Source organism: Lonchura striata, chromosome 2 (assembly GCF_046129695.1).
Source record: "Lonchura striata isolate bLonStr1 chromosome 2, bLonStr1.mat, whole genome shotgun sequence".
In the NCBI taxonomy this organism is placed as follows: Eukaryota; Metazoa; Chordata; class Aves; order Passeriformes; family Estrildidae; genus Lonchura; species Lonchura striata.
The window spans coordinates 30,193,270-30,216,455 of record NC_134604.1 but is presented as its reverse complement, the minus strand read 5'-3'; the positions used below and the strand labels follow the sequence as shown (position 1 = coordinate 30,216,455).

The following is a 23,186-nucleotide window of genomic DNA, read 5'->3' as shown; positions in this document are numbered from 1 at the left end:
TCCGGCTCTGATGGATTGCAACCTCTCTCAACATTGGTAAGATTGTCTTTTGCTGTCTAAATCTTTTGTATAAATCATAGTTCTGATTCACTGTCAGAAATAAAAATACATCTAGTGAAATACTCTGGTATCTGTGTGGACACAGCCAATCCTCTCTTTGAAACAAAAAATAGGAATAAGACTACAGTCACTACCCTAAACCAAAATGTGAAGATGTAGCTGTCTAACTTTTTAAAGTATTAAAGATGTCATTGTCCTCACCTCCTCTTTGAGACAGAAAACACCCAACACCCAGAACTGCCTGGATACTGGGCAAAAGGTTCCATGGCTGATCAAACAAGGCAGTCTGAAAAAGGTAAGGTCTAAGAGCAGCCAAGAGGCAAACAGAATAATATGGCCTCTTGCTGCAGTGTTCAAATCACTGAAGTCCAGTGTGATCTGTCACACTGGTCAGTGACAGTACATGGGAAAAATAGCTGAAATCAAAGGAATCCACAAAGGACAGTTAATTCCTCTGACCATGAGTTTCAGGATCATAATGGATTTTTGGGATGTGAACGAGAATCAGGTGCAGTAAGCCACTGTGACCAAGGGCAGAAATACAGAGTAGCTGAGGAAGAGACAGATTCAAGGAGCAAAGCAAGACCATGTTCCATGGTCTGTTGAAGTCTAGAATCAAAGTCCTTAAACTAAAGAAGTCAAATGCCAAGCTGGATGGCCAAGACAGGCAGTTAAGGAAAAAGATGGCATAATGCCAACAAAAATCAGAACTAGAAGGCAAAGGAAGGAAGAGGAGCCAAAGCCTGAGGTTAGCTGTGGCTAAAAGTAACACTGATTTCCAAAGACCAGAGATGAGACATCTAAGCCAGACCCCAGCAGGTCCAATACAGGGGTATCTCAACTGCTTTGGATACTGGGCTATCAGCTCTGCAGCTGACATAGCTAGGCAGAGCTGCACAAGTGGGTGTGATCCTTACAGGGGAATAGGCAACAGAATTAGTGGAGATCTTAAAACAACTGAATTTTTTGTAAAAGCCACTCTGGCTATGTAGCTTGATCCTGAATGTAAGCCTGAGGTTTAAACTGAGATGTGAGCAATCATGTATGAATAAACATATAATTTACTCCTTATGATTTTCTTCCTCTGTAAAAACACATAGGCAACATACATGAGACTGATATTCCTTCAGTGGACAGCAGCCTTTATTGTTAGCTGTCCTGAAGTTAGAGATGAACCATCAAAAGGCTCTGCAGTTGATACTGAAAATTGCAAGTCAGTTATGACAAGATACCCTGGAGCTGAGATGATCTATGTATTAAGTACAAATTTGTTCAGCCACAGAAGCAGTTTCTGTAACATTTAATACAGTCTGAAAGGTAGTTCTGGATTTCAAATATATCTCTCTAAAAACAATTTACTATCTTCCATGGGCCAAGGGAAACAACTAACAGAAAACACAAGGAATGCTGACAGTTTGCCTAAGAAGTTATAAAGCTACTAAGACATCTGCTATCTGCAGCAACTTTAACCAGCATGAAGAAAGGACAGCATAATGGAGAAATACATGATCACATATGAATGCATAGCAAGAAAGCTTCTCCCGCAGCACTGAGAGTTTCCTGTGCTTGAGAAACTGGACCCTAAGTTTATGTGACTGGCAGTTACAATGTATACCTTCATTAGATCCCTCCCTGCTTCAGGCTACTTCTCTTCATTACAGCCTTGAAAAACAACATAGACATGAATAATTCCCACAGTATAAGACATAAGGTTTTACAGCCTTCTTCCTAAAGCCTAAATAAATCTTAATGTGTAATTGTCATATAAAATACAGATCATGAGGCAAGGAAAAGGAACTGAGCTATGGCTTAAATGTTCTAGCACTTTTTTTGGAGGTTGCTTTATAGAGTCTGCTGTAAGATGTTCTGTAAAAAGTATCACAGAATTGTTTGAATTTAAGCAATCTACATACATACATCCACAACACAGACATGCACATTAAGGTTGTAGTACCACACAATACTTTGATCTCCTGTCTTCCTTAGAGGATATTCCCTAAACCACTGGCTATGCCTCTCCCACCATATGATGCTTTCAGACTCTTCAGCTAAGAACTGTTTGCTGTTATTCAAAGCATGAAAGAGACCTTTCCTGACATTGCTGAAATAACTTTCCCATGTTAACAACAAGAAAAAGATCCAACACAGCATCAAAATCACTGCTAATTTTGCACTGAAGAAATACTCTTCTAGTGAGTTGGAAAAGCTCTGAGCTCTCTCCTTAACTAAGCCTTTACACCGTGGGGAAAGTTTTCTAGCCATGGCTGGAGCTTTCTGTGACACAAGAGTCCTGTTCATCTTGTTCTTTTCTAGCACTGGCTTGCTCAAAAACTTGCATGTTTAACTCAACATGGACACACATTCACATCAGTTAAGACAAAGAATAAAACACCGGACACCAGAAAAGGAAGAATATAGGAGAAAGCTTTTCTGTTGTACTGAGGCCCTAATGGTTGGACACTTTGCAAATGCAAAGCTCCACAATAGAGGAAGTCCTGGATCTCACTTGGAAGGAACAATGACGGCATGAGCAGGAGTATGGACAAGATGAGCCCCAGAGGTCCCTTCCAACCTCAACTGTTTTGTGATATCAGGCCAGCAGTGAATCCAACAACTGGACTGGAAAAATCATATCCAAATTCGCCTCTTGTCCTCTCTGGCTCTGGAAGCCTTCAAGCACAACCCTAAATTTACCATGACAGAAAAATAATTACAGTTGGCATACTGAAAGCTTCCAGAAGGTTGCAAGATAAATGTCTATTAACAGATTGCACAGCAAATCTGTTAGTCTTGAGGGGAAGCCCCCAGGAAGGCTTATTTTTTTTCCCTAATTATTTATAAATCATATTAATATAATTCTCCAGTGTTGTGGAACAAGATTCACTACAAAAGATCACTCTGACAAGCATAACTACTGCAGCACAGGTCCCCAGCACTGTGCAAAGCACCACCTAATCCCAGGTTTGAACTTGTTCAGTAGTTGCTGAGGGAGATCACTGAATAAGATGCAGTGTGAGCATACTTGTCAAGCTTTCTTATCTCCTTATGCCATGAACCAAATCTCAGAAAAGATCATGAGTTTTTCTCACTAGTTCATTATGGCTAATACCATCCTGAGATTCAGTCTGGTAATAAGCCAATTCCCTAAATAGGCCCACCCAGATGTACCTTCATGGCTGGCCAGCAAACATTCACTTTATGAGGCCTAGCTCTGTTTCCTTATGCATCAAACTGGAATTTTTAAATTCATGGAACATTTAAGACCAAACTTATTAAAATCAACAGCTATAAAACACATGGCCCAGTTTCAACATATACATTCTGTAATGACCAAACAGTGAGGGAAACGGAATGTTCTGCTTCCTGCTCAGGAGCTTGCACTGCCAGTGCTGAAGTCCCCTCTAAAAATAATGCCATTTCCACTATTACTATTACACTTTTGTCCACTTGTTATCCCAAGGTTGGTATCTGTATAAGAGACTCAAAAGACCTTCTTAAATAAATAAAAGCACTTTGTGTGCAAATCTTTCTATTAATGGACGATGCATGTTTCACAAGGGGACACAACCAATTGAAAAGACTACAGACCATATCTTAGTATGTACCTCATTTACATCAGTCCAAGGCATCATAAGGAACTGAAATGCAGCAGCATTTTCTGGTGGACTTCAAAAAAACCAGAAAAAGCCTGAGAGACATTTCAACCTTGTGGATGAGTGGGCAAAGAAGGCTCTGAAGGTTACCCTTACCTTTCCCAGAAAATGTTTGCGGTACAGCTTGGCTGTAGGGTCACTTTCCAGTTTCACTTTACCACTCCAGGAAAAGGGTACATCAGACAGAGTTGGACTCAAGCTGGAGAGGTTGTGGCTGGTCCCTTCAATCCAGTAGCCCCCAAACTGGGGTAGGATAATGAGAGGATATGGCCACCCTTTCTGTAATACCTATTCAGAAGGACAGAAAGCATTAAAGCTGACAGGTCTGTAAGCTGGAATGCTAATAAGCTGAAAAACCAATGAAGTCCAAGGACATACAGAGAGGAGAGAGCAGTACTAACTCACCTCATGGATGCTAGGATAAGGAATATACTCCTCTTCTGTCTGAAATCAGAAGAGACCATTAGCAAAAATGTGACATCTTTTAAAGGATTATGCTCTCATGACTGTGCAAGCTGCATCCTCAGCTTCTGGTCTGCCCTAGGTCATCCTTAGAGTTTTACTTCAGGACTTAAGGTTAGACTCCACTTCCAAGGTCTCAGCATTATAATAAAGAACTCTGAGAACAATAAACTTCAGAGTCAGATTCTACCCACTCTCCTCCTCCTCCTAATTACAGGGAATGTAGGCATGGAAAATGAGGAAGTAGCGAAACTATAGGCAAACTTGATGTGTTTAGGAGAGGCAGCCTCTCTCTTTTCCTTCTGCAGAGTGCTAGACAGCTGCTGTCCTGCTGACAGGGATGACAGTAGGAATGGGGAAAAAAGTGCTGTTATTTACAGTGAGATTGAGGCTGTGTCATCTCCATGGCTGTTCTGTGGCATGCATCTGAGCAATGCCGAGGTGTGACTCAGAGAACAGAAGCAGCATCTGAGCCAGTTTATGCCAGTTGGATGCCCCCTCCATCACCACAAAGAGCACTGACTATCTCTGTCAGAATAAAGCTGTGTCAATTCTTGATGTGGCATTTTTATAGGTCATCCCAAGATAAAAGTCAAGGTCAGGTTTAATTTTAAGGTTAGTAGGCCTGAGCTGAGACTGAAGAAGTGGAATTTAATCCTCAATTTGAGTATTTAAAGATAGGAATCTGTTCTTACTGCCTTAATATTGGCAAAACAGATCAACTTTCTAGTAGCATCTCTGTGAGTCATCAAGCAGACTACTGAAATAAATACTATGTGGTTTCATAAATATTATTACAGCTCTTAAATTGAATAAATTTAAGAAATCACTTAGTCAAAACTAACTTTTAACAACAATAAACTCTTATTGGAGCCACTTAAATTAGAAAATTCTATTTTAGCTACATAGTTTCACCCCATTTTGCAGCAACTAGGGAAAAAAAAAAGAAAATAAAAAAGGCAAGTTAATAAGTGTTTTTGGGATGTTTGCAGACTCCCTGTTCATTCCAGTATGAAAGTACACTGCAGGCCAGGTCAGTAATTATCTGCCATTCTCAGAAATTTAGGAGGCAACAACAACTTGGCCTCACCTTGAGAGGAGCTGGAAGGGAACATCTCTGTTCATCCAGACGACTCCCCTGGAAATATAAAGTCACAGACAGTGAATCCTGTATTTCGGTATGTCTTTTTCACTTACCCTCTGTGTTCTTCTCCATATCCTCAATATGCATATTTTGTCCCTCTATAAAATCTTCCATTTTAAGAAACTTTTGAAGATAAAAATAAAAGGAACAGTGAAGCTAGAACATAGCTAGTCCCTTAATATGTCATGAAAACTGAAAAGCTACCCCAAGTTTATACCTCTTAAAAAGCAGACAAATGGCAGATATTAAAAACAACCTCCCAAACTGATTATCTTACTTGATTCACTAATCTCTTCTAGCTACCTTCCTTCCTATCCTAAACAATAAAAAGAAAAAACGGAATGACTACGAGGTGGGTTGAAATAACAGGGCAAAAGGCTACTGGCTGCCTAGTTTCCTCTTGAATCAGGAGCTGGCATTAGGACTTTAATCTCCTCCTTAAGGCTATTCCATCCTCTGCCTCCTCACCACGGCAAAGTAGCTCACTTCCACCCCACCTCTGCAGCAGAAGCACAAGAGAATAGGACAATTTTAGTGAGGAGGGCCCCAACACAGACTGAGCAGAGGCCCAGAGCAGCAGATGCAAGGGTCAACAGGCCATACTCCAAGTGGGCATTACAGACAGAAGAGTAAGAAGCAGAATTTGCATCATCAGATAGGAAGGTGAGCACCAGTTTTTTTAAACATCCTCTTACACACAGTACATGAGTATTCAACTACTGTCACCTAAATCTTGTAACTTTCATGCTGGAAGATAGTGCTGAGACTACATTTTTATATACCATCGGTGACTAGCATGGCTAATCAGGGATTCTGGATAGGATAAGCAGCTCTTAACTTTGTTGTAAAAATAAGCAGGATTGGATTTGTAACAGCCATGCCTATGCACATATTCTACAGTGGAACAAGTCTGTCAACTAGATTCTGGTAGAAATAGGTAAATCTCAAAGGAGGTCTACAGTGGAGACTTAGGAGGCTCAGGAACAAGAGTTTTAGACAATACTCCAGCTGTACAGGGTACAAAAACTGCTAGCATACTACCACTAACACTGAGCAACAGCAACCTTACTACTGAGGATTAATAATAATCAGGATGCTCTTTGCGGGAGCAACAAAAGAAAAAAAATGAAAGAAAAAAACCCCAAAACTCTAATTCACATAAAAACAAGGTTTTAGGAAAATGAAAGTTTATTTAAAAACCTAAGAAGGAGCCATAAAAAAACCTTAACCTTCATGAAATCATGAGGAGCCAGACCTTGAGTACATAACAAATGTTTAACACCTTTAAAATACTCTAAGAAACATCATAAGTAAAACAGTATGGCCACACTCCAGGGTAAGGGAGACTAGTAGTAGATGCATGAGGTCATTCTTCAGAAGTCTGAAGTTGAGTTCAATCACAAAAAGTAGCAGTAACAACAAATTTTAATTGGTTAAATACAGAAACGCAGTAAAGCGAGCGAGGAACAATGAGCAGATAACAAAAAACCAAATTACTTTCCTTAGCTCTACTAGGAGAAAGATGCTTTACATGTTATCTACAGGGTGATACAAGATCAAACTACAAAAGCTGAGCCTCAAGACAGTTACACACTCTACCCAAAGAAATTATTTTCCTTTTGTATTTTCAGCAATGGAGACTAAACAAATACCAACCTGAAAACATTCTTCATAGGAAAACTTCAGAATATAAATTCTGAATTGTGATGTCAGTACACAACATTGACAAAATGAATAACCAATTACCAGGATGTGGTGAGTTGTGAAATTAAGGTTGACAAGTGATCTTTATCTTTTGCAGAAGTAGTTAGTAACTGTTTTGCATTTAGGGAAGTTGTAAAGCTGAAAAAGTTGAGTTTGTGGAATGTAAGTGCTAAAAAGTGTTTTGTTGATGTGGTCTCCAGTTTCAGTTGTCAACCTACTGAGTTGAGACTCACAAGGAAGACCAGGTTGTGAAATCCAGGGATTTGGAAAAGAGACAGAAAGTCCTGTCACTACCAGAAAGTCCTGTGCACTGTCAAAACAGGACTGATGCAGGATGGACACATAGGTACAAAGCAGCCACAGACTTCCACATCAAACTGTGGGAAGTGCTAGGACAGAAATGGAGATTGGGAAACTGCAATCTTCTAATATTTCTCTCTCCTTCCTTGGTATTTTTGGCAGATCTGATAACTGCAAGAATTTTCCAGTTTCGAAGGAGATCCTGGTAGAAGACCAGTATCTCAGCAAGCCTGAGGGAAAACTTTCTGGGCTGCTGTAAAGGAGCTCTGTGTCAGAGCCCCTGCAGAGAGCAAAGGAATGTACCAGCACATTCCATGACTCTGCACTCTTAAGGAAACTCCTGGTAGCCTGGAAGCAGAAGACATGTTTAAATCTACCAAATTCTCCTCTAGAGTGAAGCTTAAGGTAAGAATAATGCAACCCTGGGTTGTACAGTCTAAGGTTTATTTTAAAGGGTAACCAGGATCTGAAGAAATATGCAGTCTAAGTTATTGCAGCATCAAAGCATGGGCAGAACAACTGCTTGATGATCACTGTCATTCCTCAAAAGGGAGAGGAATAAACTGCAGCAGTCTCAGCCACCCCTTGAGACATCCTTCTGGCTTGATCTGGTTTGGCTTGCAGCACAGCCAGTTCCTCTGAATAGCTTACAGGAAGCTGGGAATCTCATATCAGACTGGAAATCTCATATTGCCAAGGTCTTGCACAGGGGAAACACCTGGCCTGAGCAGGATGAAAGAATGAATGACAGAGAAAAAGGTGTCCAGACCCAGAGTCAGGGTCCAACATGGCATAACAATGCTATAATACACATATTTTATGGGGAAAGAGCAGTGCCTTGAGGGGACTAGCTCAAAACAGACAACTTGAATACAAAAGGGGACACAGGGAAAAAAAGCATGAAAGTACTTGTGAGAAAATAAAATTGAATATGCAGAAATTGTAAGAATGCAGAATAGAGGGAGTGAAAAAAAGCAGTGAAGTGAAGAGGGACTGGCTATGATGAAGACCTGAAATATCTGAGCTTATTGGATAAAATAAAATTCCCTTGTTTTTCAATTGCCTGCACTGCAAAGCAAAGCAATCTAGGAACAACATGCTACTAAGTGTCCTTAACAGAGTATATACTGTGACTTCACTAGATCTGTAAGCAGAGAAAGATATGGACAGTAGCCCACTTATTTCCAATAAATTATTAATAAAATTGAAGAGAAAAACAAAAAGAAAATTAGAAAGAAAAAAAAAAAAGGTAAACTTCTTTCCCAGATCTTGGGATTTGTTTCAATGTAAAGAGGGAGTACAACTTTACCTGTTAATTTATCACACAGATTGTGAAATGGCTATCCTAATTTTCAGTCTAACAATTATATTCCAATCCAATTGTTAAAGTACTCAATAATCAATTTTATCCTGAGGCTTTTTTGTTGTTATTTTACAGAAGTAATGTTCAAGTCTCCTGCTTTAGTTTTCACTCACTTTGATTGCTAACAAAAATCCCAGATTTCATTTTCAAGAATGACTCAACAAATCTAAAGGATAGTCACAGTCAAATGGAAGGAAAGGGAAAGCAAAAACAAACATAAGAGAATAAAAAATTAGTCAAAATCTAAAAAAGTATCATAAAAAGTATTAGAGAAATTTTTTTTTTCCCTCTTGGAAAACTTAACTTTCAAAAAAAATCTGTTAAACAGCAGTTATTGATTCTCCTAGTACATGTCAGGTGACAAAACAAGCTTAAATAGAAACAAAAAATGGTATAAAGTCTTGATAATGGGCAGCTAAGAAAACACCATAGATGCAAAATTAGGCAGTCTGCATGCCTTGGAAATTCCCATCAGCTCCCTGATATTTCTCTAACTAAAGAGGTGCAAATCCAGTCAGACTTTACATATGGTAAACTGGGAGCTAAGAAACACTGACAATCTTAAGCACCAGTCTTCCACTGCGGACACCTGGTAATGACTCTTTCTTATCCATATTTCAAAAGGCCTGGGAAGGACTATCACAACCTTTGAACATGTGCATGAATTAAAGCAGCACTGCTTGCTCAAGCTTACTTTCCTGCAGTTAAATGAGCCTGGCACACTTACAGAGCTTGCTACTCTAAAGCACTGAGAACACATCCCAAACATAGTTTGGATGTCAAAATAGTGGTTGCAAGGTCTATGTCTGTCTGCATATGAATACATGGCAGATACACCTTCAGCCCCTCTCCCCCACTCCTCCTCTCCAGTCTGCCAAAAAGTACTTCAGCCTCACAACTCGGCATTTTCCTGCTACCTTCCACCTCCTCACCTTTGTAGTCTCACTAAATTTTGTCAGTTTCCCCATATTCATAATTTGATCACCCAAATTCCACAAAGTAAGTTAAATGGTTTTGATAAGTTTAATTCCAGCACATAATAAAAGGCAGGAGTTACGTGATATGTGTTGTGGTTATATGTTATGTTATGTTATATAATGTTATGTTATGTTATGTTATGTTATGTTATATGTTATGTTATGTCAAGGTTAACCACATCACTTTAAAGAAGACGCACCACTCAGAAAATACTGGTAACCTGCAAGGATGCTCTGAGAATACACAGTCTGAAAAATCTGAAGACTTCATTGTTAGATATTTAACACATATATTACATTTTCTTTATCTGATATAGTGAAAGGGGAAAAACTTCAACTCTGCCCTGTTTAAAGTTTATAACATAATATATGCAACTAAATGCATGTATTTCTGTGTAAGAATTAAGACAGAGTCCTTCTTTCTTGCACAACTTTAAGACAGGACCTACAGTAGTTATTTATTAAATTGTCTGACCTTGCTAAATGCAGTTAGGTTAACACCCAATGAATCATCTATCATTATATCTGCTACCCAGCAGAACAGAGTTGCCTGAAGAAGATGCCAGAGATAACTTATTGCAACTTTGATTTTCACTCAGAATCACATTTCTGCAAAGAACAGACAGAATTATAATAACCTGTGTCTATTGCTTCCATCATGCTGACTGGAAAAATGAACACAGAAAACTGCTTTTGAAATCCCATTGAAGAGTAAGAAATTGAGCATAGAAGATCTAAACATTCTGTAAGCCCACAATAAATGACATTGTGAGTGAAGCAATAGGACAAATAGTAGCTGATTATTTGTTTGCTACAAAAAATTAAGAGATCTCAAAGGTTGATAGAATTACTTCTTCTTACCTGCATTTTTTCAATCATCTCAAACAAGTCCGCAGTCTGTGAAAAGGAAAAGACAACAGAGGAAAATAATTTGACATTTGCAGAAGCTAACATTATCTTCTGTGGTTACCCAGACATTGAAGGAGCCAACAGATGCGTCTGTATTTTGGCAAAGAAACTACTTGTTTGCCATGCACAAAACAACTGGCCAAATTGTCTTCTACTTGTGTTGCAAAAGCTTGACCTGAAACCTGGTCAGTCAGGTATCAGGAATTTTCCTCTTTCAATGGGTCAGATTGACTTGAGGTAGAATGGCAAAAGAACTGGTCAAATTAGCAAATTTAGGATTCTCACAGAAGGAGGCAACTATAGCTGTAAGACATACATGCACACAAGCTTGATTTCAGACAATTCTTATGCATATATAACTCAAAGCATACACCAGCCCTGAGCCAAACATGGACTGCTTTTACCTTGTTGGGGACAGCAGGAGTGAGGACACATGGAAAGCCTTCAGTGGAAGAGTCTATAACATCACTAAAACCCTGCACCGCCTCCTCAGACCTCCTGCAACAGACAGAGGCAGAAAAAAAAAAAAAAAAGAAATAAAAAATTAACTCTGAAGAGAATTCAAGATGTCAGTGCTTGCCTGCAGTGCCTCCTTTGCCCTCTGCATACTATTCCTCTCCTCAGGCCATTTCTTGCCTATAAGGAAGCTGTCATTACCTTTGAGAATCCCTGAAGTTGTTGAACTTACCACTTGCCACTTTCAAACATTCTGGATGTAACAGCAAAAATTTTCTGGCTTCTGACTGCTCTGTCTGCTCACATGCAATATTTTCCTCACAACTGTCATGGAAGTGCTGAATAATTTTTCCTTGCCAAGCTCCTCTTCCATCATGGATTTGGAACAGAATTAAGACATGTCTTGTGAGAAGCTTTGAGAATCAGATCTCAAAACAGAACCATATCAAAAAGGATGAAAGTAGTCCTGAACCACCACTGAAATCAGCACCAAAAGGACAGCCCCAGCTGCCACAGCCTGGGTATTAATCTCAAAGACAGGAGCATAACAGAGATGGCACTAGAACAGAACCGATAACACCCTGCAGAGATACAGGCAGTTTTGTGTTACCACTGCTGGTACAGCCAGCATGGAGATTAGGTGAGCTTTTCTCTGCACATCTGCTATAGAAAATATATTATTACTATGGTCCCTGCTGGAGCAGCAGTGTGTACAAACAGCAGCAGGACTTTATTTGATTTCATAGAAGAGAAAATAAAAAGCAACACAAACACTACACTGTAGTTTAGAAGACATATTTAGCATTGTCCACAGCACTACAGACAGTCTCACTGCCAGCTGCACCTCTCCACTTTTACTATCTAAACATTCCACACCTCTCACAGTTTTTACGAGCAGTCAGAACTGGGGTTAAGTCATGGTGAAGGCCACATAGGTAGGGCTGGGAACTAAGCAAAAGTTTACAGGAGACAGGACTCACCCACTTTGTAAGGAAATCATGAATATGATTGTTAGGTGGTCACAGAATCATAGAAGGGTTTGGGTTGGAAATGACCTTAAAGATCATCTAGTCCCAACCCCTCAGCCAGATGTCACCTACTACATCAAATTGCTCAGGGCCCCATCCAACCTGGCCTTGAACATTTCCAGGGGTGGGCCATCCACAGCTTCTCTGGGCAACCTGTTCCAGTGCCTCTGAGCAAGGAATTTCTTCCTAACATGTAATATAAATCTATTCTTTGGTAGTTTAAAACTGTTTCCCATCAACCTGTTACTACCTGCCCTGTAAAAAATCACTCTCCCTTTCTAATAAGGCCCTTCTAAGTACTACATGTTTTTCTCTATGCTGAACAACCTCAGCTGTCTCAGCCTGTATTTGTAGGAGAGGAGCTGCAGCCCTCAGAACATCTTTGTGGCCTCCTCTAGACCTACTCTATCAGGTTCACATCTCTCTTGTGCTGGGGACCCCAGAGCTGGATGCAGTGCTCCACATGCAGTCTCACAAGAGCAGAGTAGAGAGGGAAAATCACCTCTCTCAACCTGCTGGCCACTCCTCTTGTGATGCAGCCCAGGGTATGTTTGGCTTTCTGGGCTGTAGTGCACACTGCAGGCTCATGTCCAGCTTTTCCTCTACCAGAACCCCCAATTTCTTCTCCCCAAGGCTGCTCTCAATGAGCTCATCTCCCAGTCTGTGCCCATGTCTGGGATTGCCCCAAACCAGCTGCAGCACATTGCACTTGGACTTGTTGAACTTCACAAGATTCTCACAGGACCACCACTTGTCAGGCTTGTCCAGGTCTCTCTGGATGATCCCTTCTGTTTTGTCAACCACACCCCTCATCTCTGTGTCATCTGCAAACGTGCTGAGGGTGCACTCAGCCCCACAAGGCATATAATAATCCTAAAAGGCAGTAAAGAATTGCTGTCCTGTAGCTATTAGATGCATGACTGCTGCTGCTTCCATGCAGACCCTTGCTTTGAAAGCAGTGGCTACATTCCCTCTCACATATTTCTGCAATCTTGAAACTACTCTGTCACAAGCTCCAAGAATCCTAATGCTCACCAGTTCTCTGAGAATTGACAATTCATTTTAGTGGCTCAATGGTATAATGTAACTTGCATATAGGCTCATCTACACAAAATAGCACATCCCACAATTTTCTCCTGAGATTCAAATGAGAAAAATCTGTATAATGCATCTAGAAATTAATGCCATAACATGTCTGGGAGGGAAGACGTAGGAGTTAGTCTTGACAACCTCAAATAAATATTGAAATAGTTTGATGGCAAATGTATTTTAAATTAATATTAATACTATACTAATACATGCTTTATTTATCATCTTATTCATTTACTTGAAGAATGTTTGGGACGAGCAAAATTTATGTCCAAGGCAGTACATGAAACATTTTCCCTGTCTCTTAAAAATCTGAAGTTTCTGTTCAGTAAACCTTAAAAAGGCACAAGTTTAATTTGATACATTCTCATTTTCAGAAAGAAGTGTAACAATAGAACCTTTTGTGCAACTGGATGTCCTGGAGCCTTGATGCATGCTAGTGGTTTTTTTGGAATGCCACTGAGGTGAATGCTGAATCATTCAGAGGAGTTAAATACACACCTGCATCATGGAAATCTGGTAGCTCCTACATGATCAGTGTGGCCAATCCTGCCCCTGTTCTCTCACCATAAATTCATCTCAACACTCTGGACTGACTGGAAAACTTTGGGCGAAACTGTTCTTTACCACTGAATTCTAGCACAGTTCTATTGCCCAAATGAGTCCAGCAGATGCCAAAATGACCAGTCTTACTGTAGATTCAGAGATGTTCACAATTCTGTAATTATCCTAAATTAGGAATACTCCATGGGCCTTTGGAAATCCAAGAGAATGCCTTGGATTTTACATTATCTTTTATAAAATATCACAAAAATTTGGGGCTATTATAATGATCTCTTTAAAGTCCACATTCAATTTCTGGAACTTTGAACTTCTGGAATGAAAAGCACTAGACTGTATTATAACAAGGAAACATACTTCTTTTCAAATTGGAACTTCAAACTCTTTGACCACAGAAAAGAAGAACATCATCCTTCTGAAAAAGGAAAGCAATTCTGAAGATTGGGAGAGGAATATTTATGTGCAAATGTACACTTGCTGAAGCTTTATTCCTAGGAAATGACAATAAGGGGAAGCATAGGGCCTAGAAAATGCTGAAGGCTAAACCAGGATTTTACTAGTGATTGTAACCAGTGCATTAATTTCAAACAATCAAACTAAATGTAGGTAGTGCTGATCCACTGATAAATTCCGGTGTCAATTCTGAAATTGAACAAGAACCTTTGAAGCTCTCTAAGCCACTACAACTCTGCTCATGCCTTGCATTCCTGCCTTGCAGCATCCTCTGCTATTTCAGTCATAGGATCTCTCTACCCAGTTTTCAAAATCATTGCTATCTGCTCTAGCTGAGCCAGTTCAAAACCAAGTCAATGCAAGTATTTGCTCTAAGAAAAACACAAACTGGACAGAATTTCATACACCCTTTCATAAGTATTCCAGAGCAAATGGGGATTTGATGCACTCTAAAAGGTAAGTGCCCCAAATCCTCAGATAACTGTTTTCCTGAAAGTTCACAGGGAAGCAGGTGTATAGCTGTTGTAAATACTTATGCTAATCTGGAAGCCTTCCACTAGGAGAAACACCACAGCATGATTTGCAGCTATCTATGGAACAACAGTCAGTATAACAACTGGTGTCCCAGCCTGATAAGAGTTTCTTGCAGGAAGACACCAATATGTTTTTTAAATCCCTCACTAGAAGGGACAGGCAATTTAGAAGAACTAAAGGTGATGTGAGACAAGAACAGGCCTGAAATGCACATAAGGAAAACTGGGCAGCCACTTCTCTTGAACAACAGCTTCTGCTGTTTCAGTCCCTTGTTTCTGCCTTGGAGAGAGGCATTTGCTTTACCACATACAATCGTTAGCTATTTGGTGGAGACAGCTGAAAACATGACATGAATGGCCCTACTCTCAGAACACCTGTACAGCTTTGAAATTTGCTTACACATGGATTCCTGGAGCTGAAGAGAAGGAATTACTGAAGCTAGAGAAAGGAAGCTATCACTACAGATGAGAGGCAGTTTGTTCTCAGCTGGTCACAAACTTTCTGCCCAGAGACTCTGACTTCCAGAAAGGAGCGTCTCTCCCACCCGCGCTCCCCTCTGGCTGCTGGGCAGCGCCCTTGGAGGCCACGGCTCCCACTCGTGGGCAGCCCGTGCTCAGGACTTCGTGCACCCACAAAGCGGTGGCCAGGGCACCGGGAGGGCCCGGAGAACCCCGCCAGCTCTCCTTGCGGGGCAGGAGAAAGGAGAACTCCAGGGGGAAATTAATCTTGCCATCCAACCCGCACTCCCACCTCCTGAGAAGTCCCAATAGGAGAGGTCCCACCCTCCGAGGACGGCAGGAGAAAGCCTGCCGAGCCTCCCTCTTTCCTTCCAGGGAGAGGGGCACCCGCGGCCGCCCACGGCCCGCCTCCCGCGGCCGGAGCGGGGCCGGGACGGACCGAGGGAGGGAGCGAGGGCCGGGCCCACAGCCGGAGCCGGACCCGCCGGGCTGGGCACGGCCGTGGCCTTTCCCCTCCCGGGTTCTCCGCCCTTCCAGCCACCCCGCGAGGGCTCTTCCTGCTGCTCCAGCGCTGCGAGCCTGACGCCGGCAGCCGCTGCCCTGCCCGGGGAAGGCAGGGCCCCAGGCCCCGCTGCCGCCGGCCCCGCTGCCGGTACCGGTACCGGTACCTACCCTCCGCCGGCTCCGGCAGGGACGCCGTGCTCCCGGGAAAACATGCTGGGCTGCTCCGCTGAGTCAGCTCCCGGCTTCCCTCCTCGGGAGCTCGCTCTCCCCCGGCCTCGCCATGAAGAAGGGCACAGCTCCCCGCCGGCCCCCCGCGAAGCCGCGGCTCCCGCCCCCACCCCTCCTCTTCCTCTCGGGCCGGGATTCACTGCATGGAAAGGGAAGGGACCCGCACGGCCGGGCCCGGCCCGGAGAGCACGGAGCGGGGGAGGAGGAGGAGGGATGGAGGACGAGGAGACGAGGGGGGATGGGGGGATGGCTTCTGCCCCTCCTCCGCTGTGGTTGTTCCCCCTGGAGCCCCCCGGTGTGGGAGCCCAAGGATGGAGCACAGCGGGCGGGAGCCGCTGCTGGGACAGCCGAGCCGGGGACGCTGCTCTCCAGGTTGTCCGGGAGGGTAACACGAGCACAGCGTTAGACAGGGACAACAGAGGGGTTTCACTTATTCAACTCTCTTGTAGAACAAGATCACGTCTTCAGGCTCTCAGTATCCAGTGAGGAAAGTGAGCATCAAAGCAGTTCTCCACAAATCCCATTCTTTTAAAGGGAAGGCTAGGAAGATACTAAATTTACCAAATCCAAATCAGTGTCATTTGGACCTGACATACATCAAGTACAGCAGAGATTTGTTTCTGTACCCTTTATGAAATACCTCATTGATGCAATGTGTAAACTAGGGAAGCTCAATTTTTCAGGGGTCACAAATGCCTTAACCGCATGTTTTTCCATTCACTCATCAACAGATTGTCATTCCTGATAAAAAAACTGAGCATGAGAACATGGTCTGCTATAGAAAGAATATGAATATACCTGTGTTTAAATGAGAACACAGAGTTCTTCTGGACACATATTTTTTTTCCCGTGCTTCTCAGTTTCATTCCACAGGATGATGTCATGTATTCTCTTTACATCAAGACCTATAAAAACAGCGGCTACAACCTTACGCCAAATGTCAGCCTCACAATGGGTTTTTTCTGACTAATGAAGGGGACATAAGGAAACGCAGAACAAGAGACAGAATTTGCCAGAGAGCTAGGAAAACATGTAAAGGAAGAGTGCAAACAGTATGCAAACAGACCAGACAGAAAATATGAGCTGGCAGATAGAGATGGAGGGGAAAAAGAAAAATGCAGAGAGCAAGGAGTAATTTCAAAGTTTTGGGTATGAATGCACTATTTTCATCCTAATGCTTTGTATAAATTCTACTCTTGAAAGACCTGGATAGAAATTATTATGGGGTCTTCAAGGATCTGTGGGTTCTTACAGGCAAAGAGACTGTAAGGAGTAAGGAATCAAAGATAGGTGATGACTTTGAATGGACAACGAAAGGGTCCACTTGCTGTTTTTAGTAACTTGAATGGAGCCAAGATGACTCAATTTCCTTTTGTCTACCTCTTGTAATTCCCCATAAGATCTGATGCTGGACCATGGGCCAATTCATACATCCTCGTTCCTACTCCAAAGCTTCCTAAATGGACCCAGGGCACTGAATAGAGCAGCTGCTCTCTGCACAAGCAGGTCTTACTCATTCACCTGAATGTCTGAGTAGAGATGTGACTGGACCAAGGCAAAAAGCCAAGATTGCCATTTCTGCTGCATCTAGGAAGGAGGAAGAGACATTATTTTTTGCTGTTAGAGAGGGCTGCCAGCAGTAACTATTGCCCTCCCCCATCTCAGGGTCATTATCAGCAGCACTATCAAGCCTGGTCATGGTGAAAAGCAAAGCATACAGGGAGGCTCAGGTCTTTCTGCCATTCTTGTTCTTCGGCAGCTTGCCATGACAGACAAGAGCCAACTTTGTTCACATACAAAACCACACTGAGCTCAGCTTTCATTTAGCTGCCTCACAGCTTTACCTAACCTTCAGTGCAATTCCAGTTGTGTACAAAGCTCTCAACATGCATAAGCAAAACAGTAAACAATTATTAAATACCCCAATTACTGTTCTAATTAACTTCCTTTAGCAATAGCAATATGAATAAATCATATGTAAGCAAATCACAGGACCACTTTCTGTTCCTCAACTTACAATCAAGCTAACAATTGTTACTATTTACCCTGCTGATGCAAAAATATTACCTATTATAAGCCTTTTGTTGTAGTAAGTAGATTCAGCTCCTATTAATACTTGTGTTCTTATATGACTAATCCAGTGTACTTACAGTCTCAGATTTTAATCCCTATATGTGTCCATACTTGCATAGATCATTATTCATTTTATAGTTATGGCGTGGTTTAGGGACTGGCATATAAGTTTTTTGTTCTTTCATGTATCCTCGTAGGCACATTAATATATGTATTACAGTAATTGGTATCCATAGCTTTTGCTATATATTTTCCCAGTTTTTGTTAGCAGATTTTTTCAATATGTTTTATTTCATTAGCATTTTATCTTGCTCACATAAGAGAAGCCTGTATTAGCTGTAACACAGAAACTGGTCCCTGCAATTCTCTTAATTGAGTCATTGTAAGAACATCAGCAGCTCACGGAAGCTGCGCAGTACCACATAAACACAGCAGTATATCCTTCAAGGGTAAACTCTTCAGGGCAAAACCTGTATTTTTTAAAGTTTTACTCCAATATTACATAAACTCAAAGCTGCATCCACAGACAGAAACACACATGTTCTCACATCAGCTGTTTCCACAGATCTATGCACAGAGCTTCTAAATATAGCACCGGGTGTGCACAGACAGCACCTCCCGCAGCGCACTTGGACTCCTCATTTTATGTCCATGACTGACATAATCAGGGTGGGATTCCTTTGAGTCTGGGCAGACCCTCTCTCATGCCCCTCCATCCCTTTAGTTTGTTTCATTTCCTACACAGACATCCGATCTCCCCACCTCCACTCTCCCTTTTTTCTCTCTGTAACTGCTTCTCTACACAATGCAGAATAGCACAATGTCTTTTAAAAAGCATACACACTTTCCCTGGTGAGAATGAAACTGCCCCAAACTCTATCCGTTACACAACGCCACACAAGCAGCAGAGAAGATCTGGATCAACCCTCCCCCACCTATCTTTGCTCCCATTCCTTCTAGATGCAAAATATTTTTAATTGGCATTGCAAGCAAGATGAGAATAAAAGCAGCTAAGCTGTTCATCCCCTACCTGAGCAAGGATCTCTCATCCCCAGCTGGTGAGCAGATGGAGACAGGGAACCCAGCTGCTCTCCTTTCCTTGCACTATCAATTATTCACGTAGGTTGCAGTGTCCTCCCTCTCCCTCCCTCCCTTTCTCTTCCGCTGCCCCCACCTGCAGCTGAATGGAGATCGAGCAGGTCGGTGCTGTCACACTTGAAACGAGACATCATTGTCGATTGAACAGCCAGCCTGTGGAGCAGATGTGCTCTTAGCAGAGAAGATTTGCCCTGGCAGAAGGGGACAGACTGGCAGCTCCAGAGGTGGAAGGCAGGCAGCTCTGTACATCCACATCCTGCTCCCTGCGCTTCTAATCTCAGACCTGCAGGGATGACCTTTAAAAATGAAAGAGGGTTTTTTGGGTTTGTTTTTATTTTGGTGGGATTTTTTATACCACAGAAAACCACATTTTTCTAGTCTTCTCAAGTATAATGATAGTTATTTGGTAACAGCGAACTGGGTCGTATGAATTCATGTGTACAGATCAGAGTAGGAAGGGAAAGCAGAAGAATAGAAAAATCTGAAACATGATTACGTAGTACTGATTTAGACCCATAGCAAAGGCACTGGGAGAGGATAATTTAAGGGGACAGGATGACATAGTACTTTCTGGAAATGCTTTTGGTAATCATGAGTCATGAGACTGACCTGTGGGTTGGAATGAGTCTTTAGTCTCAATTTTTGTAGATAATTAAAGGATTTTTATGTGGAACCAGTCTTAGGCAAAGGTAAAATGAGTTCTCACAGACCTAGGTCAAGGCATTTAAAGCATTTTGCCTTTGTAGAGGACTACTGCCCACAACTCTGTGAGTGTTCTAGATCTGCCTCACAGCAAAATTATGTTGAAATCCCAGGACAAATTAACTGCTTCATTTTGCACTGGAGAAACTCACCCTGAATCATCCCAGTCCCATCAGTTTGCTGGGGACCCTCCTGCTGTGTCATCTCAAATATCACAGTAATTTGTTCTGTTAATTTGTCCCATGACCATAGATGTGCCAGAGTCACCACAGAGACAAATTAAAAAAACAACAATCTAGAGTACTCAAACAGTAGGTCATCATGGCTTTTCTGCCCTGTTTAACTTTTCCCATCTTTTGAAAAAAATGTCTGCAGGAATTTTACCAGAAGTAATGAAGAGTTTCCTGAAATTACATTAAAAATAAAGTGCCTAATAGAAAAATGTTGGTATTGCAACTACAGTTATGAGTAAAACGCCTGAAAACCAGCAACTCTTTTTAAGAGGGTACTGTGATTACTTTTAATTATCCTATTGTTTTCAAAACTTTACAGATCAAGCTTTGTCAAGCATTTCTCCACAATTCTGCAGGCTGGAAATGTTTTAATTTAAATTAAGAAAAAGTCATCACTTTTTTTTTTTCATGTGAGCATCGGAACCACCAAGTTCTATGAATGGAATAACAACAAATTTCCCTAAGATTTGTTCCGTGCACTTGTTCCAGGTCCAAGAACTCTAATTGAGCCTGCTGGAGCACTTACAAGACCCTTCTCTTGTGCTGGATCTTTGATGAAGTTCACTTTGAAACCTTTCCCTCCTTTGGATCTTTTTTCCTGGTTGACCATTGTAATTAAATTTAAAGGAGCCTTTTCTCTGAGATAACAGGAAAAAAGGCTAATTGAGATAATTATCAAAGCGATAAATATCAAATTATCACAACATAATTTAAAGAAAATTATCAAATCAACAAATTATCTTTGAGACCTTGATATCCTAATTTTGGTAAAAGAGAGCTATTTTGGAGGTTACAAAGGAATGGTATACAGGCACAGACTGACTGTTAAAAGTAAGATTTATTTCCAGAAAAGTAGACTAAGAACAAGACATGGTAAAACTCAATAAAAATAAGAAAATCAGCATTGCAAATATTAGAGAAGCAGTCGTTTTTGGCTTTTCAGTTAGCAGCAAATATTAACACCTGTGCATCTACCTAAAGATATAGAAGCATAGATTTATGCACTTTTTTCAGAATACTATTCTCTTACTGGACTAGTTGTATTACTATTTTGGTATCTTACTATTTAGTGTTATTTGTATTATATACTATATATACAATTTCTATTCTTCATACAATTCAGTATTACATACGAAAAAATAGTATTATTCATAACCTGATCAATACAATTATAACATCCTGCCCTTTATACAAGTTTTTAAATCACCCTTAGATTAAAAACTGACTGGGTTTTCCCATATGTCAGTAAAGACAGTAGAAGAAATTGTTTCCTTATAGATATGAACACTTCCCACTTCCTTGCCACCTTTATTTGCATATCTCACAATGTTTTACTGATATTGGTTCCCGTTATTACCACTTCTCCACATAAGGATAAACTGGCACAGAGATACTAACCCTCACTATCACCCAGGGCAACAGAAAGGAAACAGAGCTCTGAGTCCATCAGTAAGTTGTACAAAGAGCTTGAGATGCCTCCATAGCACAGGAGAGCCTCACTCAGATCAGCCAGTGGGTCCAGGTGATGTCCTGAATGCCACTCCTGGTGCAATGAAGGGGACAGGAACAAGTGGCCAATGGAAAAGGGATATGGCAGGACTCCTTTGCAAGCAACTGAATTTTAAACTGGCCCGTGACATCAGTGCAGCATTGATCTCTAAGCAGGGCCCTTGGATAACAACTCTGTTTACTTTCAAGCTTTAAGCAAAATTGCCTGCTAGTAAAACTTAATTATATGAGAATATTTATCAATATATCTGTCTGTACTATATGAATTGGGGAAATGGGGGGGATTTTGATAGTACAACTTTGGGTATTTGTCAACAGGGAAAATTCATTAGAAGGGAAATGATGAGATTCCTTGCTAATTTCTGAGATGACTGGAATGGTCATGATTTAGAAAAGATGAAGCAGCTCTTCTGCAGAAGTAACATCTAGGTTGATCACAATAGGCATAGCAAAAGGACAAATGACAACATTCAGGTTACGCCAAGGAATATTTCAGCTATATTCAAGGAAAAATTTGTTCTTTCTATGAGGGTGATTCAGTACTAAGAAGTGCCAAGAGAGACTGAGTAATATCATTCTTGGAGATCTTCAGAATATATATATACAAGGCCCTTCTAGCTTTAAAGTTGACCATTTAGTGCACAGTACTTGACCTAAATGAGACCTTTTTATACTAATTTATTCTATGGTTTTATTCACTGAAATTAAAGATTAGAAAATCCATGGCATGAAATGTTCAAAAGTTCAAAGTTCATAATTTCAGCATAGTATATAAGAGCTTCAAGTTCTGTAGTGTATCAGATCATAACCAAGTCAAAATTCTTCACTGATGGTTTCCACCCAGAAATCAAGTTCTCTAATCATTCAGCAGGTAAACATTTTCTTGGCATATGTAAAAGGACTTGGAAAATCAGAGTGTGTATCATCCATCAAAGTCCAGGGCAAGACTTACCCTGGCTATATATCACAGGAGCTCAACAAGAGGATAACTCAAAAAGATGAAAAACACAAGATGTGAGGACAGCTCTAGCAGAGGAAGACTCTCTAATTAATTCCATATTTTGCAAACAGTACTGCATTACCTATATAATAATCATGCTTAAGAGAAAGGGCTTCGTTTATAGGCTTTACTGCACCATTAACTTCATAATGGGCTTTAATGAATGATTTTAACAAAAGAAAACTCTCTACACTCTCAGTAAGCATAATCCTTTAAAAGCAGTGTTATTTGAATATACAAAGCCAGTTTGCATCCATGAATTACATGTGAAACAAAGCAGGGAAGTGAAAGGATTGCCAGGATCATGGGAAAACAGATGGACAGCAGAGAGGCAAGTTATTAGACTGAAGGAATGCTGAAAAGTACAAGAGCGAAGATAAGGGCCTTGCCTAGTTTGTATCAACAGGTTTAACAATGTACAGCAATGAAATGGCATTCAAACAAGGGGAATAATAGCTGCTTAATCCAAACAAAAGAACAGGAAACACATGCAAGGATTTATTGTGGCACTGGCTGCTAGAAAGATACATGGGATGAGAAGGAGGGAGGTCAGAACTAGATGCCGTGCAGAAAAAGACAACATGTGGATGAAAAGGCAATCGGACAAGTAAATTTCTTTTGCAGAATTAGGGATAAAGGTTCTTGCAATTTCCTCCTGTCCAGGAGGAATAATACCAACTGGGATGAT

At 41.1% G+C, this 23,186-nt stretch overlaps 1 protein-coding gene across 1 annotated transcript in view; it reads right to left on the bottom strand.

The window, feature by feature from the left end:
• LOC110480865 (rap1 GTPase-activating protein 1) overlaps positions 1–19,114 on the bottom strand; it is a 32,526-nt gene extending 13,412 nt beyond the window's left edge. Inside the window, exons 1-6 of the mRNA XM_021549158.2 lie at positions 18,987–19,114; positions 10,977–11,070; positions 10,525–10,560; positions 5,266–5,313; positions 4,119–4,157; positions 3,810–4,001 (exon numbers count right to left, since the gene is read on the bottom strand). Coding sequence (XP_021404833.1) covers positions 3,810–4,001; positions 4,119–4,157; positions 5,266–5,313; positions 10,525–10,542 — 297 coding nt within the window. The 5' untranslated portion in view covers positions 10,543–10,560; positions 10,977–11,070; positions 18,987–19,114. The remainder of the gene's footprint in view (positions 1–3,809; positions 4,002–4,118; positions 4,158–5,265; positions 5,314–10,524; positions 10,561–10,976; positions 11,071–18,986) is intronic.
• Positions 19,115–23,186: the final 4,072 nt, after the last annotated feature.